The sequence below is a fragment of the Neopelma chrysocephalum genome, unplaced genomic scaffold (assembly GCF_003984885.1).
Source record: "Neopelma chrysocephalum unplaced genomic scaffold, ASM398488v2 Primary Assembly neopelma1_69, whole genome shotgun sequence".
NCBI classification, from domain to species: Eukaryota; Metazoa; Chordata; class Aves; order Passeriformes; family Pipridae; genus Neopelma; species Neopelma chrysocephalum.
Genome location: NW_020897729.1, coordinates 4,859,126 through 4,886,821, shown reverse-complemented (window position 1 = coordinate 4,886,821; position 27,696 = coordinate 4,859,126). Strand labels below are relative to the sequence as shown.

Genomic DNA, 27,696 nt, shown 5'->3' with positions numbered 1-27,696 from the left:
TTTGTTGTTTGGCTGTTTGTTTTTGGGAAAAAACCCAAATGACTGCATTGATGTTAGGATTATCTAATCATGGAGAGTATGATTCAGTCTTGCAAGGAGGTGATCTTGAAGTGTTTGTTGGTAACAGGACTTGGGCACAGAAAACAGAAGGTAATGCTCACTAGTAAGAGTGAGTTGACTGGTAGAACTTAAGCAGATATTTTGAGACATAAAATCACTCTTTATAGACTGTTACAGCTACAATTTTTTAAAGCATTCTTTGTCTTTAAATCTCCAATGTTCATGTAATATCAGCATTTTCCAGATGAAAATTACTTAGGGAATAAACCTAGTCTGAAAAAAGGTATGTCAAATAAATTCCTAGTAACAAATCTGCAACAAGCACTAGACTGCCTCTGATTTTTGTCAGAAAGCATCCTTTATTGTTTTGACAAAAGAAACTGCTGAGAATGGCTAAGACAGCAAAACACACATATCGCCCAGAGACATCAGCACAGCCTACCTGCCCTTTGCAGACTGCTCCTTTTCAGATAATTTTGCATATTTTTGCATAATGAGCATGCTACAATTTCTATTAATGCGTTTTGAATTTGGAGATTTTAAATCAAAGTACCTTCTCTCTCCTAGCTATGACAAGCTTCTTTCTAAGTCATTATCACCATGCAGTTAGTTCTGGATTATACAATTAGGAATAACTGATTAGACAAAGCAGGTAGCAGTGCTGAAAACACACCAGCCATGGGCATTTGAAGTGAACTGCTGCATCCCATTTGACTGGGAATGCACTGAGGAATGCAGTAGCTTGTCTATCTCTTGTCAAGATTGCTTGGATTTCTGAAAGATATATCCTGAACACAGCTTTTTGGACTTGGCTGAGGAACTGGAGTCTCATTCTTTGGTTTGTGCTACTGCACTGCCACTGGAAGTGGTCACTGTCCTCTGTCACCTTCCGAATTGTGCCTGGGAATTGTTTGGAAGATTGCACACTAACATGGGCTGAAAGCATGTCAGGGACCATTATGGCAGCCTAACAGTATAGATTATTACAGTCCAGTGTCCAGGAACTTTCCCTGACCTTTTACTAGCACAAACATAACCTGTAGGGTAACAGCATTTAGCTTAATTTCTCAGACTTTGTGCTCAGGATTGCTTGCTGCCTGGAGGTTGTTAGCAATGTATGAGTTATTATTTTAAATAAGAGGCTATATTTTGAAAAATTAAGCTTGAAAGCTCTTTGAGGGTACCTTAGTATTACTGCTTCCTACACGTGAGAAGTGGGAAAAAGCTGCATATTGTGCTACTTCCTCTGCTCACATTTTAGGATTACTCTCCATGGCTTTGTGTTTGTGAACCATTTTTAAAGCAGACAGACAATGTGTTTCATGAAGATTTATGGTACAATTGCAGCATATTGGAGCATCAGAATGAAAAGGCAACAATGTTACAATTTGCAATAGAAGATGTGACTTGTCCCTTTGATTAAAAGTGCTGACCACAAATCGGTTTGTATTCTAAAAGCATGAATTTCCCAGACAAATTGTTGGTTCATGAGGGACTGCAGGAGTTTTCTGTAGATCAGCCTCACACTCGTATGGCATGGGCTTACTGGAATTGCAAATGCCATGTTTCCTTCAGGCACTGTCTCTTGGAAGAGGGAAGGAACTGATTGAAGAAAAAAGGCAGCATTATTGAGTGGGATTTGGGAGTCAGTGGATGCCTCCTTCTATAACCCAGCATTAGGTACTTCCCTGGTCCAGTAATGGGGACAACCTGAATTTGCTCTCACAGGGAGCCTGCTGATTTCAAAGGCACCCAGGGAGCTAATTTAGATACTGAAACTTAAGTATAAACGTTCTGGTGTGTTTTCCCTCTCAGTCTGCCCTGCAGCATTGAGAAGTGACTTTCTTTACCTTTTACTGTTTACGAGACAGAGGTAAAACTGATCCAATTTCCCATGACATCCTGGAAATAAGTGAGAATTGTTTAAGATACTATACTCATAAAACCACTACATGAGTAAGAAGGACAGCAGGTACAACACTTGCCTCTGCAGCACCCCCAGTGTGGCTGGGTGATTTCATTCCAGCCTCTAACCAGAGCTGGGTTTCCCCCTCTGCCATTCACTCCCTACTCCTGTGAGCATTTTAAGGCAGAGCTCTTTGACCACTGTTACACTTGCCCTTCTCTACCTGAATGAGATGGGGTGTGTATTTAGTGTGTATTTGTCATTCTTTTCTGAGTCATTAGGGGGATACCGGCAAAAATAGAAGAATTAAAGGCATTGAAAACTCATATTTATAACATACCCACAGACCAACAGAGCCAGAGAGGGCTTTATTCTCCTTATGCAAGGGCCCGAGTCCCAAAAAACTTGGAGGAGACCATATGTTAGTGTATCCAGGTCATCTGTCTATAAATCTATCAGCTATGGTGAAATTTAGCAGTAATTTCTTCTTGGTTACAACCTAGATTGACCCTCCCCACGTATTTTTTAAAAGACGCTAAATCTCAGGCAACTTAATTTTTCTTGAATGTGTGGAAAATGAGCAGGCTTTTGCAGTTCACTAGTGGGTTCCTGCAAGCCTGGGAGAAACGGAGTTAGATAAAGAGATTCCTTCTGCAGCTTTCTCAGGCTAATGTCTCACCCCAACTTTCATTTTGTTTTTCACTCTCAGTATCTCTTTGCTCACCAGTGCCAGCCAGAAAAACAGGCTGAAGCTCACTAAGATGAAGTAGCTAGGTCATACTGCAAAAAGTGCTGGTGTGAGCTGTTTCTTAACAGGTTGGGCTGTTTTCCTACACAACCCTGTGGATGTGCTGAAACAATAGATTTTTCTTAGTATATGTATGTATACTTATCTTGGATTAGGGCTATGGATGTACAGAATAATTTGTAATGGTGCAGGATTTAGCGTTTCCTGTCCTATTCCTTCAAAAATAAATAACTTGCTGTATTACAATGGTTAACAATTCCCACTATTTCAAGATATTAGTTCAGATTACATCAAACAAAAACCAGGTATGAAGCAGTCTGAAACTTCACTGTACATTAAAATGCCATAGGACTTAAATTCTGTGCTAAAGGGATTATATATTTACAGTAAGACACTGATGGAATAAAAACATGTGATGGCAGGTCTGAATGGTTTTCTGAGCATAATTCTACACTGACCAGGTAATGTAGAGCTTTGTCTGGATCTCATTTTTGTATGTATGCATTAAGTGGAGTGCTTAAACTTGTCATGATGGTAAGACTCCAAGAAGAAAACAATGTGGTTAGAACAGTGAATGAGTCGGGTAATTTCTGCATATTGTGGGGGGATTTAGAGGGCAGGAAATGGACTTGAAAAAGTTAATTCATGACAGACCAGAAAAACATTTTAAATGATGACATAAAAGTAAGAAAATGGGAAGGGGTCATAGAAATTTTATTGGCAGCTATGTGCAGTCTTGGTTTAATTACAAAAAAATATGAAAAAAACTCCAAACTCAAACTGTGTTTTGCATATAAGACAAGGATAGCTCCCATGCATGCCTTTTGGGAAGCTGGTCTGTTTTTTAACTTAGTACCTAATTCCTACCTTTAGTACCTAATACCTTCCTTTTCCACCTTAGAACACCTAATTTGCCAATACTTCTTGCGGTACCATTTCCCTGTTACAACTTCATTATTATCCAAGGATCCAGAAGAACTTGACAGGCATCAGTGAATTTAACCACAGATAGATCTCTGTGAGGTAGTTTGGTACTGTCTCTGGAGTACTTTTACAAAGAGAGAAACTGAGGCACAGAGAACCTCAGAAAACAGAGGACTGTGTTCACAGGCACAGTGAACCATGTGTACAGTAATATCCTCCAGAGTGTTGGCACTTTTCAAATACCTTGAGATCTTAATAAAAGATCTTTGATATATGCCAGGCTGACAACACACCAATAAATACTGGTACGAAAGGTTTACTCTTGATTTGCTAACTCTATGGTCTGTATGGGATAACTTTCAGCATGACACTAAAGGTTCAAGACAGAGGGGTTAATAAGAAAATATTAGAGTCCACACACAGAGCAAGAATTTTTAGAATTCTTTTGGAGATGATATTCTGGTGTTTGCTGGCAGTTTTGCATTAATATAATATATCTCCTTTAATTTTATTTTTCTGGCTATGCATACAAAAGTACACATATAAATAAAAGCTTGTTCTGCCAAAATGCACTTAGAATTTTAGCCTTAGTGATTACCTCTAGTCAAGAGACAGCTATTGATTTTCTGGGGAAAAGAGTATTCTTATTATGTAGAGGTTACAGTCCTACAAATTTTCGTAATTTCACAGAATATTTTTCCATTATAAGTCCGGTAGGAAGTCAGAATGGAATTTTTTTTTGCAGTCTCTTTCTGTGACCTTCCAAATGAGTCTGTTTAATCTTGCATTTCTCTGCCTGAAGTATTAGTTATACAAGTTGCATATTTAGAAAAGTTCAGTTCTTTATTTCTTCTATGTACAAATGATCTCAACTTCATGTGAAAACAGATTTTGATTGATTTCTGTAGCTTATTCTTAAATCTACCATTGGAGAATAGTAGTCACATTGTTAAAAGCCATCTTTTCTAAGTAAATATGGCCATAGAGCTGAGTATGTTCAAAAGTGTACTGTTTGAAAAAGGTTCCTCATAATCTTACACAAATAGCTTTATTTCCCACAAGGCTCACATCATGTTCCGCAGTAAATGGGCCATAAATGCTAGTTTTGCAGCAAAACTTTATTTTTTAAATACATTTCGTGTTTTAGATAAAACGAGCAATCATTCAAGATACTTGAACTTCAGGTTCCTGTCCTGATAAAATATAGAGAGATTTATTTTAAGAAGTTACAGAACAAGTACAGCCTCTGCAGAGTGAACTGCAGCAGTTGTGGCCTTGCCCGCTCCTTGCCATGAGCTCAGATGTGCAGGTTGATGCCAACTACCAGAAGGTTCCCACAACCTCAGACTGGCAAACAGAGTTTGCTGCTCAGTGTTTGCGTGTTTTAAAATATGGTTGTCTTACTTCTGGCATCTGCCCATTCTATTTTTTTCTTTAGTGCTTAGGGCATAAAATATACAGGATTCACAGTTTCAAGGGGAAAGTTAAAAGATTGTGTCTCATGGTAGGGTGCTTCAGCTATTTTGTTGGAGCCATTGGAAATTTGTTGTTCCTTTCCACTGCATTGTCACTGTTTGATGTATTGGAAGTCGTAGGCACTGAATTAACTTCAGCTCATACTCCATACAGAAAGCACTTCAGACACTATTTTTTATGGGAGGTGATGGAGTGAAAGTGGAGTAAAAGTACTTAAAAGAACATTTACTATTACTCAGTAAATTAATTTTATTTTTTTTTTAAAGAACAGCTCTGGCTTGTTAACTTGTACACGGTCACATGCAGTGAGCTCTGATCAAGTTACACAGTGTGGCAGAACCCCACAAGTCTGACATATGGGGAATCACAAACATTTCACACACTCTCTGGGTTTAATGTATCCTGTTAAGTTTCTGTGAAAACTCTTCAGATAACTTGGTATGTTGGACTGTCAAAATGTTATTTAAATACTACTGACGGATGGCATTTAGGAGACAGGCTCCCCTTAAGCAAGATGTCTGGCACTCAGTAGTTATTGATAAAACTTTCAATTATTTTATCTTTTAGTAATTCAATTTCCAGCAGTTTTCTCACTGTAATTTCACCCCTGATTGTAAAAAAGTAAGCTTTTAAGAAAAAGAGATATATTTCCCTGGGAATTTCCAGCTAACAACTGACACTGTTCTCCATGTGGAACCACTGTCTGTGACCCCCAGCTGCAGTTCCCAGCTGGAACTGGTCACAGGGTAGGACACAGGCTGACACCTACCCTGTGCTCAGTGGGACATATTAGGGAGAGCTGTGCTGCCAAAGCAAACACTCAAACATTAGGGAGCTCCTCCATCAGCTTCCAAACAATGGCTCAACAGGCACAGAAGGAACCACACATGTTTTGGCGAGTCCCTAGGGGACCCAAGTGAATTTTAAATCAGCCAAACATGACGCTGATGCCCCATCCCAATGAATTCATTTCACTCTGCCCTTCTAGTCTGGGGCTTCACTCCTGGCGTTCCCAGCTGAGGGGATCCAAGTGGATTTACTCACACAGTAAGTGGAATGATGTCTTGATTAAAGCTCATTTGAGTGGCTTTGTTTTGAGTAAATACAGCTGCAAGGGAAAGGTGCAGGCACATAATCTTGTCGGTGAATTATTAAGTATCAAATTTTGCTGCTGAATAAATACAAGTAAAGCACTTGGGAGGAAAAAAAATATTATTGGTCAAAATGTTAGAAATTCAAAGGTTCTGCTTTAGCTAAGTAGGGCTGACAGCATCCAGCCAGAGATTCATTGCATGACCTGAGGTCTGCTGAGACTATTCTAAATAAAACAAATAGGCTTTGCTTCATAAACAAGTGGATTCCCTATAGAGGGATTTTTTTATACCTTTGTATAGTCATGAGGGAATAATAAAAACATCCCTTGAGTCCTAACCCAGCATTAAAAAATATATGGTAGGTACATTTTGGTTTGAATTAATGACATTGAATAACTTCTGTGAAAGGAACTAAATATCATACTGTCTGATATATATGAGTTTCTATAATTTAATATTTTCTATCGGACTAGTCCAGGTACATAGTCAAGCATTTAGTAATGTATTTTGCACACAAGGTCACTCCATTTCTGTTCTACTTGTACAAAAAACATTTCCAAAACATGCACTTCATTTTGGAATTAGTTGCACAGAAATTACTGCTATTTATGTTAATAAATGAGGAGAAGGAATTTAATACAAGCAATTGATGTCTTCTTGGAGTTAAAAGAACAGAAATGAATCCAGTGAATGGAACTGGAAAGCATGAAATAGTGTTGTTAAGCACTGGCACTACTGGCTTGGTTATCAAAAATGATAAACAGTGGTATAGTGTGCAATATTTCTCTTTTCCACTGCATAGGGGAACAAGAGGTTTGTAGTGGAGTCAATGCATTTGATATTCTGACCTGTGTTTGTTACCTTGATTTACCAGCAGAGTGTTATTTCCCTTTCAGCTTTCCCCTGGCCTTTTCTTGGCTTCTAACATTCTCTTGCAGGGAGGATTGTCTCCAACTGTAGTCTGCTCAGTGTCTTTAAATATTGATTATTCTTCTTCCCAAATCAGGACACATGGTAACCTATTTCTTTCACTGACAAGTACAAACTTCTTTGTCTTTTGCTTCCATTCTTAGTGTGGGTAAAAATGGTTCTTCTGTGTTTTGCAACTGGTTGAATAATCTTATTACCTTTCCATGTACAAGGAAGAGAGGAGTTTCTTATCTGTAGCATTGTCCAGCTTACTGTGAGAATTGTTTTCAGGCTTAGAGACTGTCACTCCCTGTTGTGTTAATTGGACTGTGAAAACTCTCATTGCCAGGAACTTTCTGAGAAAATGCTAAAATAGAAGTATGATTAAACTACCTCAGAGTGGGTAGACTGCATTTTGCTTACTGCAATACAGATACACACTCCTGACATATACACATGAATTGATTTTAAATTTGCTCTACAAAGCATCCTTACTGTTTAGTGACCTAGCTGTTTTCTATAAGTTGATCATAATTCCCTCCTACAAGACTAGAGGTGAAATCCTCGTTCCTGCAGAGGCAATGGAAACTTTTACACTGTAAGATGATTTTGTGCTGTATAGAGCAAGAGGCTGCTGTTGCCTTGAGGGTTTTTCCTCCAGCTCCTCCAACTGCCACTTTTGCACACTGTAAGTGAACTGAAATGCTGCTTTGGGAACAAGGAGACACTTTTAACTGATTCTTTCCTCTGCTTATTTACACAGGTCCTGAGTTAGCTGCACTATCCACACCATAAATGTAATTTCAAGCCTTTTCCTTATAATGAAAAGCTTTGAACAATCTGGAGAATCACTACTGGAATATCTTGAGCAAGTGAGAGTAGATTTCCCAACAATTAAGTCTTTAAGCTTAAACTAGTTATTTTTCCAGAGTATATGCTGTTCTCATGCAAACAATGATCTTGAAGATCACTTGTGTCAAGCGCGTAAAGTCCATCAAGCTGCACTGTGTTACATTTCATATGACATAAGTGAATCCTTCTAGCCTCAAAGTCTGTCAAGATATTAGAATACACTTATTTTGTAACAGCAAGTGTGGTCCAAATGTCAAAAACATTTGCTAGTTTTACTATTAGTTGTGCCCCTCAGTATACGTTTATTTACAACTTAGTCATTGGTACAATGTTGTAGTTCAATGAGAGCTTCTGCCTGGTTTTGTCTCTAGCTGTTCATGAAACATTTGTATATAGGTAAAACCTTAAAATAGAAGTTGAAACTTCTATTAGCATTTTTCATGCTACCATGAGGCTGAGGTTCTAGAGTTCTAATAACAAATACTTCTTCATTTCCCTTACAGCTGTTGTTAAATTGGATTTGAATTTAATTTGGAACTTTTTTGTGTTTTCTCCTTTGGGATCAACCATGTGGAAAATCATAATACAAAATACCTTGCTTGCAGCAATGAAATAGCTTTCAATAAAACAGAAAATATTGAAGCAACTTTACTAAGTGACTAAAATTGTTCAAATGAATTACAAATGATACCTACATGAAATTTTAGAAGAGCCTGTCTAGACTTACTGAAAAAGAACATGTTAAGTGAAGCTCTACCACTCAGCAGAGTAGAGCAGAGTACCACTCTAATCAAAGAACAGTTAATTCGTTCACTCTTCTACATGTGAAATGATTGACTTGAAAAGAAATCCCTCCATGAGGATGAATGGTATAAAAAGGAAAATATGAAGCAATGACTTTTCTTTTTTTTGTAACAAGCAGAAGTTTCCAGTGAGAGAAATACGCAATTGCTCTAGAGAATAAACCACAAGTAAACAGGAAGTGGTGAGTGAGGGCTGGTTTATGGCACCCTTACTCCAAGAAAAATCTTACTACATTAGCAGCACCATTAAATCCAGCAGTGTTACTCTTACAAAAGGCTCATATTACGTTCTGATAAGTTGTCACAATCTGACGCTACAGGAACACATTTTATAAGACAGCAATGAAGCGTTTCCCCGTGGTTGCTCCTCTGCACATTCATAATACATCTGAAATACCTTTTTTTTTTTTAGATCTGTATCTATTCTTGGCTATGAGGTTTTGATACAGAATTCACACAACATCGTGCATCCCTGATGTTTTGCACGGTTTTGTTCCTACTGCTCCCCAACTGTAACTGTTTGCGGGTACGATTTCTTTACGTAGATCTAAGCACCGATGTGGTCAAAAGGTTAATATGTTGCAGGGAAGGAGGAAAGGGTTCCCAAAAGGTTAAGAGCCTCCCTAAGGACTTCATAGCAGCCATGATATCCATATTCCTTTTAGATGGTAGTATTTGGCAACACACTTGCATGCTTAAATTATTAGGCATGCAATTTGCATTCCTCTAGTTTGCTCTCAAAGCCTCGCTGTTCTGAAGCAATCTACTGCTCACTGACAGAAGATCCAGATTTCACTGCTCAGCCTCTGAGTGTCTGGAAATGACCCTCTTTTCTCAAAGGTGGGAAATCATTCTGATTCCTGTACCTTGCAGTCTCTCCTGCAAGCTGCCTGTTTCCAACTCCCTTTTGCGTTTAGCCTCTTTACCACAAAACGCAAAATCCTCCTAATGTTTTTTCCCCCGCCCCAAACTTACCTTGCAGTATTTTGGTAGCATGATACTAGCTCACACTGGACTTTCTCCCCTGGAGCCTGGCATCAGAGTCCAAACGAGGTCATTAATCTAAAAAAGTGTGGTGGTCTCATCCTGTGCTTTGTCAGGGACGGACGCCTCGCTCGGTCCTGTTCCCGTGTGCTCCGCAGCCTCTGCCTGGAGCTCGGGGCTCCGACAGCGGGATCGCTAATGGTCAGGAGTGCACAGCTCCAGCAGTGCTGTGTCAGTATCAGGAAGCTTTTACTGTGCCTGGGTTCCTGTCAGTGCTACTAATTCAATCACTTACATATGCAATAAATTCACATGAAAAATTAACAAATACCTAGCCAGCAGCAGTGCCCTCTGGTCGTTCTTTTTTTCCTAAAAAAGCTGTGTAGCTTTCTCTTAAAATGATTGGGTTTAATGGTGTCTGGATGTCTTTAGCATGTTTTGTATTTCAGCACTTAGTGAAAAAAACCCATTCTTTTATTCCTAAATAGCTTCTCAATATTAATCCAGGACATTATGTTATTTAGCTGTCATTTCTCATATATTACATATATTACATATATAATTATATATTTCTAATATATATATATTTCTAAGATTTCTAAAATCTTCTATCAGGTTCTCTTCTAATTACATCTGTATTATCCCTTGAACTAAAAGGGCCTCTGCAGATGTCAGGGTGAGGTATAGCTGAGCAGCTTACAGTGATCTATTCCACTCAACTCAAGATCTATTTGATTTTAGTCTGTTTTCCATCTCTAAGATCCACTACCGATAACTTTTGGTATCATCAGTAGTAATAGCTTTAAAGGAAGCACAGCATAATGAGGAAAAAGGATTAATGACTCCTTTATCTTTCTATATAGGAATCCCTAGGGAATTGAGGTTCAAGTATCACATCTTTCCTTATTAACTCTTTTGAGAGATTGGTGATCTTCCCCAGAGAGCTGGTCTGGGATTGTACAAGCAGTAACTTACAGCTCACATAGTCTGATGACAAAGAACTGCGTTCAAAACTGAGATCTACTTAACGCAGAAGTGATGGCCTTTAGCAGCAGATTATGTTGAAACTGTCTTTCCTAACATAGCTTGAGAAAAGAGGGTGGAAGTGAATGTGTACATCCTCCTCTGCCCATGGGGCAGGCTGAGATTTATAGCAGCTGTTAAAGCAGCTGGTGACCAGAGTGATATCCAGGATACCTTTGGCATATTCCTTCTCCTGTAGGAGTGCTCCAACACACACCTGGGGCTGTGTGTGTCTCATTGCTGCCTCAACTGGCAGGCCCCCTCTCACCGCTGCTTTTTCACACTATAATAAACCAAGAATCACATGGGCAAGGATGTGCACCAGGTACTATAAAGGTATTAATCTTTAATTCCCATGTTCACTAAAGTGTTTCACTTGAATGTAGTTATGCAGACTAAATATCTTAATTGTCCTGAAAATGCCTCTTTCCATATTTTGAATAGAAACCTCTTGCATTTGGGATTGTGTTATCTCTGTATAGCTTTCAACTCACCTACCAGTTCAGCTCTGTGGAGAGCACTGAATCCTTCAGCACGCTGTTACACTGTAATTTCTGTGTGAAATCTGGCAGAAAGCTTGGATTCAAATTTAAAAGTTATTTCAAGATGACTTTTTATTTTTATAAGAATAAAAAATTCGCTGAGGCATTAAAAACAAAAGTGATCTCCTTAACTGGATGAACATGTGTTTCTATATGTTTTAATACATCTGGATAACATCCTGGGATGACGGAAGTGCTTTTATTTATTTTGTCACATCAACAATAAGTGCCTTGTACAAGTTCCTGTAGTAAATCTGTGGCAATGGCAAAACAGGAATTTAACTATGGAGAAATTGCCATAACCACTGGAGGTTACTCATAGATCCATAAAGTTATTGGACAGAACTTGCATACAAATGGAGTGTAAACAGTTACAAATCCTCAAAGTAAAATTTAGCCTACTTCTACACAAGCTCTGTCTCTGTGTTCACAGAATGAAGACATCCCTTTTAAGACTACTTTGAGGCAAGGAACAGTGATTCCTACTGTGAAAGATTCTTAACAATATCCCAATTACACTGAAGTTAATGTTATCTTTGTCACTGGTTTTAGTGGAACCAGGACTTCAGGATTTCATTGGATAGGGAGTAGATGAACATAGAGTAGCATCTTCATAAATGAATCTCGCAGTTCATGAGTACGTGCTGCCATGGTCCTCTGCTAGTACTTAAGTATTAATAAGAAGGTGACATAGGACAGAAATCTGCAATGGATTTCCTCTGGAAATTATGCTTCTCATATTTCAGAAATAATTTTGCTGCCCATAAACACAAATTCTGATAGACTGCCCAATACTAAAGCTGGAGAGAAACAAATGGTAACCAGATACACTAAATAAAGGCTTCTCCTATTAATTAGTGAGAACCTGCAAATATAATTCAGAGCAAAATTAAGTGTAATGTCTGTAATACATTTATTTTTCCTTTATGAAAATGATTTTATTGAGGAAAAAGAAATGACAAGTGTAGTTGAACCCTTAAGCAGTAATTTTGTTGCTTTTCAAGAAGTGTCAGCTAGAAAGAGTGAAGAAACCCATGAAAAAAATTGAGCACTTAATTGTCTCTGACTAGTAAACATAGAGTATTCTGTAAATTAGCAGGTCTTTTGATAGGTGTGTATTTAATTGTTGGCTGAAGTGAGAATACAGGCCAGCCATCATCTCAATGGTTTCAAAACAAAACATAAGCCAGAATGTGTTATATAAATATCACAGTGAGAAAATGAACAGTGCTAAGTTTTTACTTGTAGATGAGTGTAAATGTTTCTTTTGCGCTCCTTGCGGACTCCTGTCCAAAAGAATGTGCAGGTGAAGTAACTACTTTCTTGTCTTCCGAAATGCTGGATGGGATTTTAATTTTTAGAAATGTTGATTTAGCTAGAAAGACCAGAAAACAAAGACAGCCTATGGGCAGTGATATATTGAAAGCACCATGCAGGCATCAAACTCATCATAGTTGAAAAACAATCCTGACTGTTTATTGTACAGTAGTGTAAGCCAGGAATTCTATTTCCTTGACAATAGAGCTGTAAAAAAGTCAGTAAAACCCTTACTATTCCTGTGTTTTGTATTTTCAATTCTTCAGCCAATTGCAATTGTCCATGGGCACAGTATGTACACACATCTTAGCCATCTGACAAACTTTGGTTGAATAAATGTGGTTTCTCTAGTCTGTGTCCATCACATCTGGTTAGACACTTCAGTATCATCTACTCTCTAATTCTGCAGATGACACTCATACAGGATGGAACTTGAGCATGTTTGTGTGCAAGAAGGAATAATAAATTCTTGTTTGTAAATTCACTTAGAATTGCTTCACTTAGTGCTTAGCAAATACACAGAATATATGTGCAACAACCTGAATAAAAGGTTTATTCTGTGATGATTAATGAGTCTGAGTTAATTACTTGGAATTTCATTCGAAATTTTATTTCTGATATTTGTCAGTGACTACTTGAGAAAAAGGCAGTGAAATTGAGTTATTCTTTGACAACTATAAAACACTTTGGAAATAAGTGTTCATTTTTCATGTACTGGCAGGAAAAAGTACTTAACTCATCAAGCCATCACCCTATTTCCCAGCTCAATACATTTAGTGATATGCTTTCCCATATCTTTCTCTAGCCAATATCCAGTGATCTCACCTATTTGGAAACTCTTTGCTGGTGTGACTCCTGAAGTTCTGGAATCTGAGTAGCAGACTGATGCTCAGTAAACTGCAGTGAGCAACTGCCAGCAGCCCAGAGCTGCAAGGCTGTGAGGATATTATCAAACTGTGATGGAGTGATCATGGACATCTGTCAGCCTGATACATTGTGGGATGCAAATCACAGCCATCATGATCTGAGACAGGACAGGAACCCCAGCAATCAGATCCTGAAGTAGTTTCATGAGCCTTAATCAAACCAGAAATAATTTTCTGACTTAGTCTTTTACTGGAAGGGATGTAGGACTGACTCTAAGATGCATTTCTGTGATCCCTTGAAAGAGAACAGTCCAAAGTGAGTTCAGCACTTTTTCCTGACTGAGACTGCAGAGAACCCAGTTCTCTTGTTTAAGACCATATGCTCTAAATAATAACCATTGCACTTATTTTTGGAACTCAGGAGGGAAAAGTGGTTGTATGGAGAAGAATCTCTGTCCTGACTCTGCTGAGGCCAGGGAAAATATCCCTCCTAGTTCTGATGGATTCTAGTTTAGATCCTCATGCACACACACTTTGGCTATTATTGAAATAAATTTAAGCTTACTGTTACACAGTGTTAACACAGCTGGTGATTTAAAACCCTCAGTGCCTGCTTGTGGGAACATGAATACAAGATGGTGAAAAGCTTCAATGTTTCTAGCATGAACCACTGAGTTTAGCTGCATGGGGGAAATACATTCCCTCTGATTATTAAGGTTTTATATGAAGCAAAACTATGAGTTCAGCTGAGTGGGAGAGTTGATAAGGAAGCTGGCAGAGAGAGTATTCAAACTGTAGAATTCAGCTCTACAAGTACTCAAAATGATGTTTTGGACTAGGCAAAGTGAGACTAATTTGTCGCTGCCTGCGTGGGTCTCTTAGCAGGAGGTTAATGAAGCTGTGAAGGCAGTCAAGCCCTCTACAACCATAATAGGAAGACTTTTGACTTCTTGAAGTTGAGTATTTTGGTCTTTCTGAACAAGAGTCAGGGTTTGTCTCTGCTGAAGTCAAAGAAATTTAAGAAGAAGGCTTCTGAAAGACTTCTGAAGTCGACTTCAAAGAGGCAACTGAGAGGGGACCTCATTAGTTTGTATAAATATCTGAAGGGTGGGTGCCAAGAGGATGGAGCCAGGCAATAGAACAAGAGGCAATGGGTGAAAACTGATGCACATGAAGGTCCACCTGAACATGAGAAAGAACTTCTTTACTGTGCAGTGACCATGTACTGGAACAGGTTGCCCAGAGAGGTTTTGGAGTCCTTCACTGTAGATATCCCAGAACCATCTGGATGCAATCCTGTGCCATGTGCTCTGGGATGACCCTGCTGGAGCAGGGAGGTTGGACCAGGTGACCCACTGTGGTCCCTTCCACCCTGATTCTGTGATTCTGTGAAGACAAGGACGATGCTGGTGGGTTATTGAGGCTCAATCTTCTGGTCATATCAAATCTCTCATAAATTGATTGTGTTTCATCTTTAAAGTAATTAGGTTTTTTGCCTCCACTCTTCCAGTTGGAAGGCTACTGGAAGTCTTGATTGCTCTAATGATCAGAAACCTTCTTCTAATTTCCAACCTAAATTTATTCACAGCCAGTTAATATCCATTTGTTCCCCTGCCAGTTTTGTCCTTAGCTAATTTAGGTTTTTCCATATCTCGTGTTTATCTCCCTGATGCATTTACATGCTGTGATTATGGTCCTGCTGAGCTGTCATTTTGTTCAATAAAATAAGCCAAAATCTTTTGGTCTGTTCTCCTAAGATGGACTTCTCCTTCATCATCCTTCTTTGGACCTGTTTTCATGCCTCTCTTCTGTACAAGATTCTCAACTGAAAATTTGTTAGTGGCATTGGCAATTGGCACTGATATTTTCCTGACTATTCTGGAAAAAACCCCCTCTTCTAAAACTAGAACTGCATCTATCTTTTTTATGGACATATCATATTGACAACTTATAGCCATCTGGTATGTGCAAGTCTTTCTTCTTAATAATTTCTAAATGATAGTTCATGGCTTAGGGTAGACATTTTTTGTTATTGATGACCAGCAGTACACTGTGCTGTTAAATGTATTTGTATTGCTGAAGTACAGACAGTTCCCTCTGTCCAGTGACCCAAAACTCATCAGTACTGGTGATGTTTCCCAATATTGATGATGTTTCCCAGCACTGAGTAATCAACCAATGTAGCCACCACCATCCTGTTTCTGGTACATTTATGTGTGAAACATCAGACATCAGTTCCAACAGTCATCCATAAAGACCTTCCCTATCAAACTTTCCTCAGTCTGAGCTTTCCTCAGTTATTCCTTTAATACTCTATTTTTCATTTCCCCGTGAATGAGTTTCTTGTCCTCTTTACAGATTTATTACTATTCTTTACTTTCTCCAGCTTCAATAATAATTTCTTTTGTGGCACTATAACAAATGCTTACCAAGGATCATATAGATCAAGGCAGTTACACCTCCCTTGCCTGAAACCCCAGTCACAATAACAGAAAATGCTGTCAAGTAAGCCTGACATTATCTTTTCTTGATAAATGCAAATCGCATTTTTTCCATTTTTTTGTTTAATTTTCCTTAAAGTCTGTTCCCTAAAACCTTAAAGATTATGGATAGCCATCTGGGTATCTGGGCTGCTGGGTGTCTTATCATTTTTCTCACCTTATCTTAAATCTGGATATATTTGTTCTGTTCAGATTCCTAACTGGACTATAACATATTTTCTATCAAGTCTTCAATTTAATATACCACTTGCATCAGCAGTCTGGGATGGAGACTGTATAGAGTGCCTCTGCATGAGCTTTTGCTTCACATATTTGTAATAGCTGCAGAATTCATAGCCTCATAACCATTTGGGTTTGCACCAGGAATCAGGTTATCCATAACACAAATTCCACTTAGAGTATGTTTTGCTTCTCCTCACCCTTCTTCACACATAACTGAAAACCTTCAATTGTCGCTTTAACACACTTTAAAGATCTAAATAAGCTTTGTTTTAGGCAACTCATACTTTTTCCTTCTGCCTTTGAGGAACACTTTATCTCCATTCTCTGTGTGTTCCTGGCATAGCCTTAACAATTTAACAATTGAAAATATTAGTTCTGAAGCTTCTTACAAAATTTTTCCTCACTTTCTTGGGATTCAGGTTCCTGATACAACCAACACCTTTGGTTTTCTGTCTTTCCCGAATAGCACATAATCTTTAATTGTGAGTGCTGCAGGGATAATTGTTCTTTCATTTCTGTGTACTATTCAGCTGTTTTGTAATAATTCAGATTTCTTTGTTTTATTGCACAGGTTCAGGCAATCCTATACATACCCTGGCACATTGTGTACATTACCTGTATTGAGTACAGTGGTAATATTAACAATGTTTTCTACTGCTCAGAACAAAACATATCCTTCCTAGTTTGCATTCTTTTGCATTGTTTTTCTCTGTTGTACACCATAATTTTCCTCTTCTCTTTTATCTAACATTCTTCCTTGTATTCCTTTTTCAAAGCCTTCTTAAAATTGTCCTGGTTCTTGAACAGTGTTAGACAACAAATAGCAAAAGATGAAAGATCTTATCTACGTCTGAAGCCTGTAACTGGAAAAATATATTCCTTGTTAAACTTCCGTGAATGACAGCAGGAAAATCTGTCACTTTGATGAGAAACATCTCAAATAATATTTTTTTATTTCATTAATTGCTTCTGTGACATTTCTGTCACTGCTCCTATGACAATAGTGTCCAAGGCCATAGTGAAGACTGGGGCCATCCTTCTTCTTATCTGTTCTTCTGCATAAAATACCAAATACAGACCTTCTTTTTTCAGATTTTCCTATCAGGGCTTTAAAAGTTTCTGACAGATTACTATTGTATCAAAATGTGATGTTTGCTCTCATTCTTACATAATACACAAAAAGCTTTTATTTGTTTTAGTCTTTGCTTATTCCTATATTAATGTTAGCAAAATTTACTTTAAGTTAAACTCTAATATTCAGTGTTACTTACTGAGGAACATATCCCTATATTTCAAAGTAGGCTTAAATGGGCAAGTTACCCCTCAGGTAATTTTTAATGAACAGTGAATAAGAGATCCTGAACCTTTTTATTGATACATCTATTAGTTAGAAAATGTTGTATTTGAAAATGCACTTTGTGACAGCTCTCCTGCCCCTATCCAGGACATGTGTACTCCCTACTTGACACTGTAACTTTGGAACCCAACTGGTGACATTTGGAAGACAGGGATTAATGTGGAAAAGACTTGGAAGGAAATGATTCTTTTTTTTTTTTACATCAGTGTAATTTCCACTTACATGCGCTCATGTAAAGGTAAGATACAGCTGGTCCTAATGTTGGTAAGGCAAATTTTAAGGTTTGTGTCTCCAGCTTTTGAAAACTATTGAAGTCTATAAAGCCAAATGATTGATATCAAATGAATGTAAAATAATTCTGAAGGTCTCATCTCTAAGTGTCAGCGGATAAGAGCATTTGAATTTCTTTTATGTATTTTGTAACAGAAAACAAAGTCTTAATGTGATAAAGAAAGATTGTTTGTCTGAATTCAATGCACAGTACCTTCCTTATCACATATGGTTTTGTTGTTCTAAATGCATAGCTGATATTTTGTATGTTTATTGGAAAATGCTGTCCAAAGGTGTTGGTAATTTGTATTAAATTCAGCATCCATATTAGGACAAGAGGTGTTTTAAGGAAATGACACGAAATTAACAGTCCAGGTCACCAGAAGGCAGTAGACTGCTCTAAGACAAGTGAACATGAAGCAGTAGAGTGTTCCCTGTTTTACAGAGAAAGTCACAAAGACTATAGTGTGGTTCTTTTTCTGTAGGTGTTGCCAAAATAGACAAGCACGTGAGAAAAGGGAGTCCATGGACATAGGCCTACCCTGCAAACACACTGTAGTGACTGTAGGCAAAAAGTCAGGTTGTTTTCTTAAAGCTGGCTACTTCCCTTTTTGTGGTGTTCCCCCATTGTTTCCTGATCTAGACACAGTGTGTGAGCAGGGAGCTCTGCTGGCAGTAAAAAGTCCTCCACCATCAGTTTGCTTCGTTCTGCCCGTGGCAGTGAACTTCACTGTGGGGCATCTTTGCCTTGTGACCAAGTGCTGCTGAGAGGTGACTCAGACCCTGTTGCTCGCAGCAGTCATGACCTGGCTGAGCTTGGCTGCCCTACTGTGGGCAGCAGAAATGAAACCACGGCACAAATGTAGCAGGAGGCAAAACATCTCATGAAAGCCTTCAGACTCAGATAAGGAGGAGAAAACGAACAAATAGGACAGTGAGAGAAGCAACAGTGACAGATCTGTGTGAGTGGCGTGGTAGGCAAGGTGTACATCTACTATGCCAACCTGATGGAAGTTTAGTACAAAATGTTTGTGAGGAACTGCAGTAATGCTGAGACCTGACTCACTGTGCAAACTCTGGGAAAATCACATTCAGGGGCTAACGTTAAACTTTGGGTTGTGTTTTCTGTTCCTGGGCATAGGCAATCTGATGAGACATGGACTTTTTTCCATTCAGAATAATAAGTTTCAGTTACTTGATATTTTAGAATTTACTTTATTTATATGCAAATAAACCACTGGAAGTAAAACTCATGTACCAATGACTCAGAATGTCAAAGGCCTGCGAGGAAAGCAATGAAATATTAGACTGTTCATAATAATCCTAACCTGGTGGAAGAATTTGCTGAATATGCTCTTTATGGTCCTTAGGCATTTTGTTAGTAATGCTGTTGGACAATGATGAAACTGCATAATTACAGACAGTGACCTCCTAGTCTACATGTCATGACACCTGATTTGGAAGACAGGTACTTCTTTCAGTTTTGCAGGATCAGCTATTTCTGAAATAGACTATGCAAACGTAAGACTCTGTGATATACAAATAACTAGTACATAATTCCTATGCTGAGTAGATTAATTCTAAGTACTATTCCAACTTTTTTACCATTTTCACTTTTAACTATTGCAAAAAGGGTAGCAACTTAAACTGAATAGATGGTTGTAAATGGACCTGCTTTATACATCAACCTCTTTTTTTTTTAAATCTTCTGGAAAATCAGCTTGCTTAGAAACAAGATTATTATAAATTACAAATTATTCTACAGCTGAGTTTATGAGACTGCATTTCCTAATGGGACCTCGAAATTTGTCTATGTGGTTACCTTACTCTTTCCATCCTTTCATGCACCTTGTTCTGTTTGGACAATTCATCCTGGTCTAACTTGTGGACTTTATCCCAACCTTTTATACTCCTCCTTTGCATAGAAAATTGTGACAGTAGTGGTAGAAAAAAACCCCCAGCATGATTCTTGAGTAAATAGTGCCTCCTTAGTGAAAGTTATATATTGGGTTTAGACTGACATTTATATAAATATATGTCAGTGCTAGGGACTGTTGTTTTTCTATGTTTTGAATGAATTTAATTCCAGAATAGAGGGGTGGATCCTTAGTTAGTAAGAGTTCTCCTTAATTTACATCCAGTAAAAATATAGCATGTGCCAAGAATTTCCCAGCCTTTGCAAGATTTTCTGCTAGGCTCTTGTAAAACTGCCTAACAGCTTCAAGGAACACTTCTCTCTACCAGCATTACAAATGCTCACAATTTGTGCAGTTTCGGAATGCGCCTTCGCCAAACGCAGTGTATCACCAACTTTCTTTGAATGAACTTCCTTCTATGAAAGTGAGCTCATTATTTTTAGCTTTTTTCATTTATAAGCACTTCATAATCTGCTTTTCAAAACTTGTAAAGCTGCTAGTGAATTAATTGGAAAATATCAAGACAAAATGGAAAACACATCAACATAAAGACTGCCCTACTGTTGAGAGTACTTTTAGAAAAGGGTTGTAATAATAAAAAATTATCAGTTTATCTTAAAAGCATTTTAGCTAGGCTCGGAGTTATGGTTCATTGCCATCACTACGGATCAGTTAGCATTCCAACTATGTGCCCACATTATTAGAATTTTGTAGCTTGAAGTTATTAAGTTTATGTTGAACTTAACAGCTGAGCAGAGATGGAATTTAGCATTAATTTAAGTTTACATTGTGTGTATTCTTTGTGAGCTGTTTTATTAACCTAAAAATGCATTTGACTTTTTTCTTATTCATAACTGATTAATAGCTTGGGGTTCATTTAGTTTAGGTAGCCAACAATATTACAGTATTTTTAATAGGTTGCCAAGTAAGTTGAAATGTGACTTGCATCTGCAGTGAATCTTGAGACTGTTCTGTTTCCCTTTTTCCCAGTGAGTTAGATGTGTCTTAAGTGTTGAGAAATCAGTTCAAAAATGTTTTTAATAAAATATTTAGCAACACTTTTCAGGCCCACTAAAACATGTGAAGCCCTTGATGTTTCATCTTGCAAGAATTTCCACGTGCGCATACTTATTTTTCTGTTGACCCACTACTATCATATAGGTACGTGTTTGAGAACTGAAATCTTACTGAAATGTGAATGATGAATATGGCTTATTTCATGTGAATATGAAATGCCAATGGTAGAATATTAAATATCTTTGATAATGAAATTGATTGTCTATGCAATTAAAAGTTTAGAAGACAAACTATCTGATCTGGAACTTGGCCAAGGCATCGTGACTAACAAGCCTGTTCTTGCGAGAAAGTGCCAGAGGAACTCTGATAGCCATGTGTGGTCAAGATTTCTGCTTTGTCTAAATTAAGCCATCTTGAAACATAACGCTGCCATATATAAAATCCCATGCCAACATTTGGCAAAGCACTTCTTCTGTTCAAGCATTTGTGCTGGGGAAAGCTGACTATATACAGCATCAAGGCAAACAGTTTTGAAGGCATTTATTTTGAACTTCATAGGAAGCCAAATGCTGCTGAAAATGATTGCAATTTACCCTCCACCCATTTATAGAACTTTCATAAAAGTCAAAGGGAGGGACTGATACCAGGTATATAATATACTGTAAAAACTTTAAAACTTCTTATTGTTGGTTGTTAAAATGACAGACATTTTACAGCAGTGATTGGGGGTTGAATTCAGCTTATGTTCTGCTTCCATCTGGTCTGCTCCTGTTTTGTTGAAGAAGATGAAAAACAGCACACTGGATTGCACACATTGTCCCAAGAGAGAAATACTCTCTCTTTCACCTTGTACAGTTTAGCATCCAGACCTGGTTCTTTCGTCTTATCTGTGAATCCCAGGGTGTGCTCCAGTATCCATCAGGTTTCATCCTGTCAGAGACTACATTTACTGAATTAAATAGGACTTCTGACATAACTGAAGTGGTGTGTTTGAAGACAAACAATCTGTGCACCTCATCTGAAGTTCTTTCTCATGCAAAAGCCTCACCTTGAGGGCTCAGGCTCCAGGAGGCAGCTCGTGCCTTAGGACCGATGTCAGTCCCTGCTCTGCTTTAGATGGTCACTGCATAAACTGAACCGGTTGGTAAATAGGGCTAAATCAGATGCTTAAGCCTATTATGGTGGTGAAATAGCTTTAAAAGAGCTCCTGTGGCACTGTATTGCATCTTATTTCTGTTTGTGGTGCTGGCCTGTGGAAGGCAGCTTCTCCTTTCTACCCGTGTTTTATGTGGAAGCGCGTGGTGCCCAAGTAACGCAACAGCTAATCTCACAGAAAGGTACCTGGAAATGGAAAGACAGGACATACCTTCTTTTTAGATTCTTTTTCAGCTATCTTTGGAATTTGAGCTTAGGACCTCTCTAGTATTTCTGTGTTGTGAGGCTTCATTCGTAAAGCAGTAAGAGGGAAATCTAAACCTACGTCTTCGGAATGAATAAAGTGACTTTCTGGGATTCAGAAAAAAAAAACGATCCAACAAACTGAATCTGTACTATACACTAAGAATTAAGAAGAGACACACACATTGTGGCCTGTTGTAAAGTACTTTAGGTGCTGGACTTCAGCAGTGCTTAAATGCAAAGTATATTTCATGTACACTTGCAGAATTTATTGAGCTTAGTCAGAAATTCCCCACTGAAGCTGATAATGCTTGATGCCTATCCAAGATAGGTCAATTCCCAATCTCTGTAATTATGCTTATTACCTTGTTACAGTTGCTAATGTTATCCCCTTTCAGAAGTATTCCAAGAATTAGCTGAGTTACAGCAGGTTATTAGTAAAACATAGGCTCTGTAAACATCTTTTAAAGTAATTGGACTATGGAATTAATTATGCAGATTTTACTTTTGCATTTGAGAACAGAACACTAGAAAAAAGGGAAATTATGATTGGCAAATCCTACATTTGATCACTATAACTTTCAAGAATGTAGGAACACGTATTATATATTGGCACATCACTTTGCATTTGGATGTATTAAGTCAAGTACCCAGCTAAATACTCCAGTTTCGCTCAAAGAAACATAAGTTCTATAAGTATTCAGTGCTTTAAAAATGAGATTACTTTTGTTTAGGAGTCCAGGTACTGACTTATGTGTCTGACTTGATCTACCCAAGTTTGGACTGGTTTTATGATTCACCTTATTTTAGATTGGCTGTAATTGCAATTAATTTTCGCTAAATTAGTAGAAGACTTACAAGAAAGTCTTGGATAGCAAGAAAGGACCTGTAATGCTTAGAATGTGCCTACATTTTTAATAGTGTGTGGTTTGATACAGTATTTAGTGTATAGTTTAATACTGTATGGTAACTCTGACAGTTTATGTTCCAACATGGTTTAATAAACATTACAATAGATCATTTCATTGCAAAGAAATCAGCCCTGTATTGTCTTTGTCTAACTCACTTAAAGGCTCTAATTAAAGATATAATTAAACATAAAAATCTCTCCTAAGGCTTTAGGCTTTTTAGGTATTATCTAAAGAACATTAATGTCCTGTTAGGACACAGATATATTAAAAAGTTTGGGTGATGAACTCAGGTGGGTTTTTATTTTTAACAATGGTAAGTGTACTCAATAAGAATAGTATTTTTAGTTCAGCAAACGTTTTAAGAGAATTTGATTAGAATTTGATTATATTTGGGCTAGAAAAATCAAAATATTTTGAAAGAAAAAAATTAAAGGATATCAGTCACAATACATTTGCATGTTTTGACCTTATTCTCCTATTGCAAGTTTGATTTCACTCTTTTAATGACTCAGAAAATTTAAAGTGCTGACAGGCACCTCAAGATTCCGTTAGATTTCCTTTTATAAAGTGTTGTACATTTGTTGCAATCTATAACTCATAGCATAGAACTTCTGCTTTCTTAAGGGTGTAAATACCTATTTGGCAATGTCCAACTCAGTATCATTAGTTATAGGATTGGTTTTGTGTTTTAACCTTATTTTCAGAAATAAATGGTAATACGTATACTCCCTCCATCGATTACATATCTTGTTCAAACCTGTTTGCTCTCCTATTACAAGCAGTATTATGACACATTATTTATCATTGTTGGATCAGATAGCACAAACATGAAAGAGTAACTGGTATAATTCAGTTCTGGAAAGCAGTGCTGAATCAGAGTCCTCACTGAACTCACATATATCGCACACAACCCTGTGTCTGACATTGACTGAAGTTTAATGTCACCGGTGATCATTCAGCAAATATTTAAATGCTGGGCAGAATCACACCAAACAGAAGTGGTCAGCTTGCACTTGGTAAGGCTGCAGTTCCTCTGTAAACAGCCTTAGTGCAAACACCACCACATGCAAGGCTGGTGCCACTGTACGTGATAAAGGCATTACATTGTTCCTGGCAGTGAACACAAAGCCAGATTGGGTCCAAAGCAAAGAAATAAATTTGGGATGTCAGTGTAAACCTTTACTCCACTTTGGCACTTCCTCCTTCAAAACAGGCTTGGCTTTCCAAGGAAGAGCCATGTGAAGGAGAGCAGGAGTCAAGGTTAAAGCCATCACGTTCAAGGCAGTTGTATGTTTTATCGAGGAGAGGCGCATTCTGCCAAGGCAATGTAGGATCAATAGGATCATGAGAAAATATTTCTGCCTAAAATGTTAAAGTCTCTTAGCCATGTGTTTGAATTCATTCTACAAAGTCATTCTGGGGCTTAGCAAAATCAATCCTCATCCCGTGTTGGGAGGGAAGAATACAAATCCATCACCTTTAAACACAACGCACTGTGCAAATCGACGGTTTTAGTGTGGTGTGAAACCTTTGCAGATTTTGCAAAGCAAGTGCTCTGTCTTTTCCCTTATTGTTTGCCCTTCACTTGACATACAGGAAGAGATGCATCAAGAGGATGGCAGGAGACATGTGTCACTTAAGGCATGCCACAACAATGTTTGCCCTGGAATACTCCCTTGAATCTGTTTGAACAAGCAGGCATCATACATGGATAAATACACACACAACTTCACCTAGTTACAAAGTTGACAGAACCCTTTTGCCATCCTCCCCCTCGAGCAGCGCCAGCCCCCGGCAAGCTGCTCCCTTTACCCCTGAGCTGGAGTGCCACTGTCACATTGCACCAGGTCACTTGTTGCACAGTGCCAGGGTGGCATCTCCCCTCCGCTCAACCCATTCAAACTTCACGGAGCCGCGTTTCAGCGGAGTCCGTTCCGAGGCTTCCCCTCTCCATGCATCCTGCTCGGAGCCGCTTACCTGCATGTGTCCCTGGTACATTCTGCTCTGGCTGCTTCAGCTGCCCCTCAGGCCGACAGGTTGGGTGTGCGCTGGGGCTGGGGCACTTCTGCTGGGCGCTCGACTACAAGAAAGGAAAAAAAAAAAAAAAAGCCTAACCCTGAAAGAGCTATTTTTGGCAAAAGCTCAGTTTGTCCTGGCAGCTCCTGTACTGGTTTCAGTAACCCAGAGCTGCTCGCTGCTCTCCTCTCCCCTCCGCGCCTCTCCGGCTGTGTTTCCCTCTCGGATGCGGAGCTGCGAACTGCTCGGGAGCTGTTCCTCCCGGCGGGGTGCTGGAGAGGCGGGCGGACCCGGGCGGACCCGGGCGGACCCGGGCGGCCGCGGGGCCGCCGGGCGGGAGCGCCGCGGGGCGGAGCGGGGCCGCTGCTGCTGCCGGGCCTCGCCCGCCGCCCGCTCCGCTCCGCTCCGCGCCTCGTCCCGCTGCAGCCGCCCCGGCCTGGCGGCCCCGGCCCCCGCCTCCCCCCCCCCTCCTTCCTTCTCTCCTCCCCTCTCCCCTCCCTCCTTCCCTCCCTCCCTCCCTCCGCAGAGCAGCATCCAGGGAACGCGCGGAGCCCCGCGGCCATCGGGCGGAGCCCGCCGGGGTCCCGGGGGAGCCGCGCTGCCCCGGTCCCACCGCCCCGCCGGGGGCTGCCGGCTCCCACTGCAAGCATTAAACAAAAAAAAAAAAAAAAGAAAGAAAAAAAAACACGGTAAAAACCCCTACTAAAGCATAATAACAACAACAAAAATCGGAGCGTCCCGGAGCCAGGACACTGCAAAACCTGGATGTGTCACACGGAGCCGCGAGTTTTACCTCCCGGCGTGGAGGGAGAGGGACCGCGCAGGGAGCGCATCCCGGGAATGGTCGCTGCCTCCAAAGCGGGGCTCGCTCCCAGCGCTTCCCCGCCGCTCCCCGACCGCAATTAACCGGATTTCAGTGATATGCTCGGGCCGGGCCCTACCTTGAGCTGTGCGTATGAAAAGCAAACGTGATGGGTTGTGATTCCCAGAAAGGATCAGGAGACTTTCATTCTGGCTCGGTAGCATTGCCTGGTAGCGTTTTTCGGCGCTAACCAAAGACACTCTTATATAGGCAAAAATCTGGCACTGGCCTGTATATGCAAAATTCTGACCTTGCAAACTGGCACAACAGGCCTGGCTAAATCCTGCAGGAGACACTTGCATCATCTTGGATCCAGCTTTTTACTCCTCTTCCCCCAGCTCAAACCTTTAACTTCTAATCTGCTAAAAGGAGCAGCTGCTTCAATTTCGTTGCAAATTTCTGTCCTACCCAGTGTGTCTATACTCAGAAAACATCCAGCATCTGGAATTTGCTAGATTTTGTAATTTCTTGGCTCAGAGCTGCCAAGTTTTACCATTAAACTATACAAAACTTTATGATGCTTTTGATAGACCAGAGCAATCCAATCTTAAGCATGTTCCAACACTAGAGCAATGCAAAATAGATTTCTTATTCCTGAAACCAGCACATTTGTATCATCACAGCTCTCATTTCAGCTGACTAAATAAGCCTTTTTGAACTGCTCCCATTCAGCTAAAAAATGGGGTTTTGCAGAACATGACTTCGTCAGTGACGGCACAAGGAAAATCTATCCAATTATTTTTTTCGTTTAAGCTTAAGGGTTTTATCTTTTAGATAGATAGCAAAAGTGACAGTTCTCTTACATCCAATGAATATGTATCCAGTTCACTGAGATTTTCAGAGCAGCCGAGGAGTTTAGCCATGTATCGGTGATAAAAGGAAATAAGAAATGAGTATTTTTTGTCTAAATCCCTTAAGCTGCTTTGAAAACCTCAATTAAGGGCTGATGAGCTTAAAATACTACTTTGGGATTGTCCATACATGTTAGACATATATTACTGTAAAACTTCACTGTGTAATACAAAAGGTGACTGCACTAAGATGGAAGCACCAAACTTGATTTATAGTGGTTTCACTTAAAGTACAAAATACAGAGTACATATTTTGCAGATATAAATATCTGGCTGCCTTTGGGCTCAATTTAGAAGAAAGTTTAGGTCTAGATGAAAAAAAGCGAGTCCTATTTAAACTTGGAGCCCTGGTGCCTTTGCTGTTTGTTGAACAGATTTATTAGACTCTCAAGCTTTTAGTAATCTTGAAGGTGCAGTTTTTCACTCTGGCTACAGTAGATCCAGATTATCCATTCCCGTGTTAGTGTGCAGGTTTATAGTATCTGAATGTTTCTAAAGCACATGAAAATGTCTTTTTTTATTGTTGGTTTAAGTACAAGGCTTTTGTGTTTTTCTCAGGGGGGAAGCTGGGGGAAATTTGTCAACACCAGTGTGCGGCAATATCTATTTTTTCTACATCTAAGTACATGCATCATGATTTAAGTTTTTCCTACAAAATATGAAAAAGTACACTTGTAATAAGAAGAATTGTTAATTCAGAAGTAATTATTCATAATATTTTATTTTTCACGGTATGTTATTTGTGAGTAGAATTTATCAAGATCCAAATGTTAGATATGAGATTAATAGTATAGTGTGCATTGGAACAGGCATTTTTCCTAATGCATCAGAAGCAGGTGCATTCATTTCACAATTTGTTGATGCAATGGCA

General features: G+C 39.1%; 1 protein-coding gene across 4 annotated transcripts in view; it reads right to left on the bottom strand.

The window, feature by feature from the left end:
- Positions 1-25,436, bottom strand: part of PEX5L (peroxisomal biogenesis factor 5 like) — a 108,454-nt gene extending 83,018 nt beyond the window's left edge. For 2 of the 4 annotated variants that reach the window (XM_027685884.1, XM_027685886.1), the window contains exon 1: positions 25,074-25,436. In XM_027685884.1, coding sequence (XP_027541685.1) covers positions 25,074-25,094 — 21 coding nt within the window. In that variant the 5' untranslated portion in view covers positions 25,095-25,436. The remainder of the gene's footprint in view (positions 1-25,073) is intronic. The other 2 variants (XM_027685885.1, XM_027685887.1) reach the window with 1 other exon arrangement.
- Between the last annotated feature and the right edge of the window lie 2,260 nt (positions 25,437-27,696).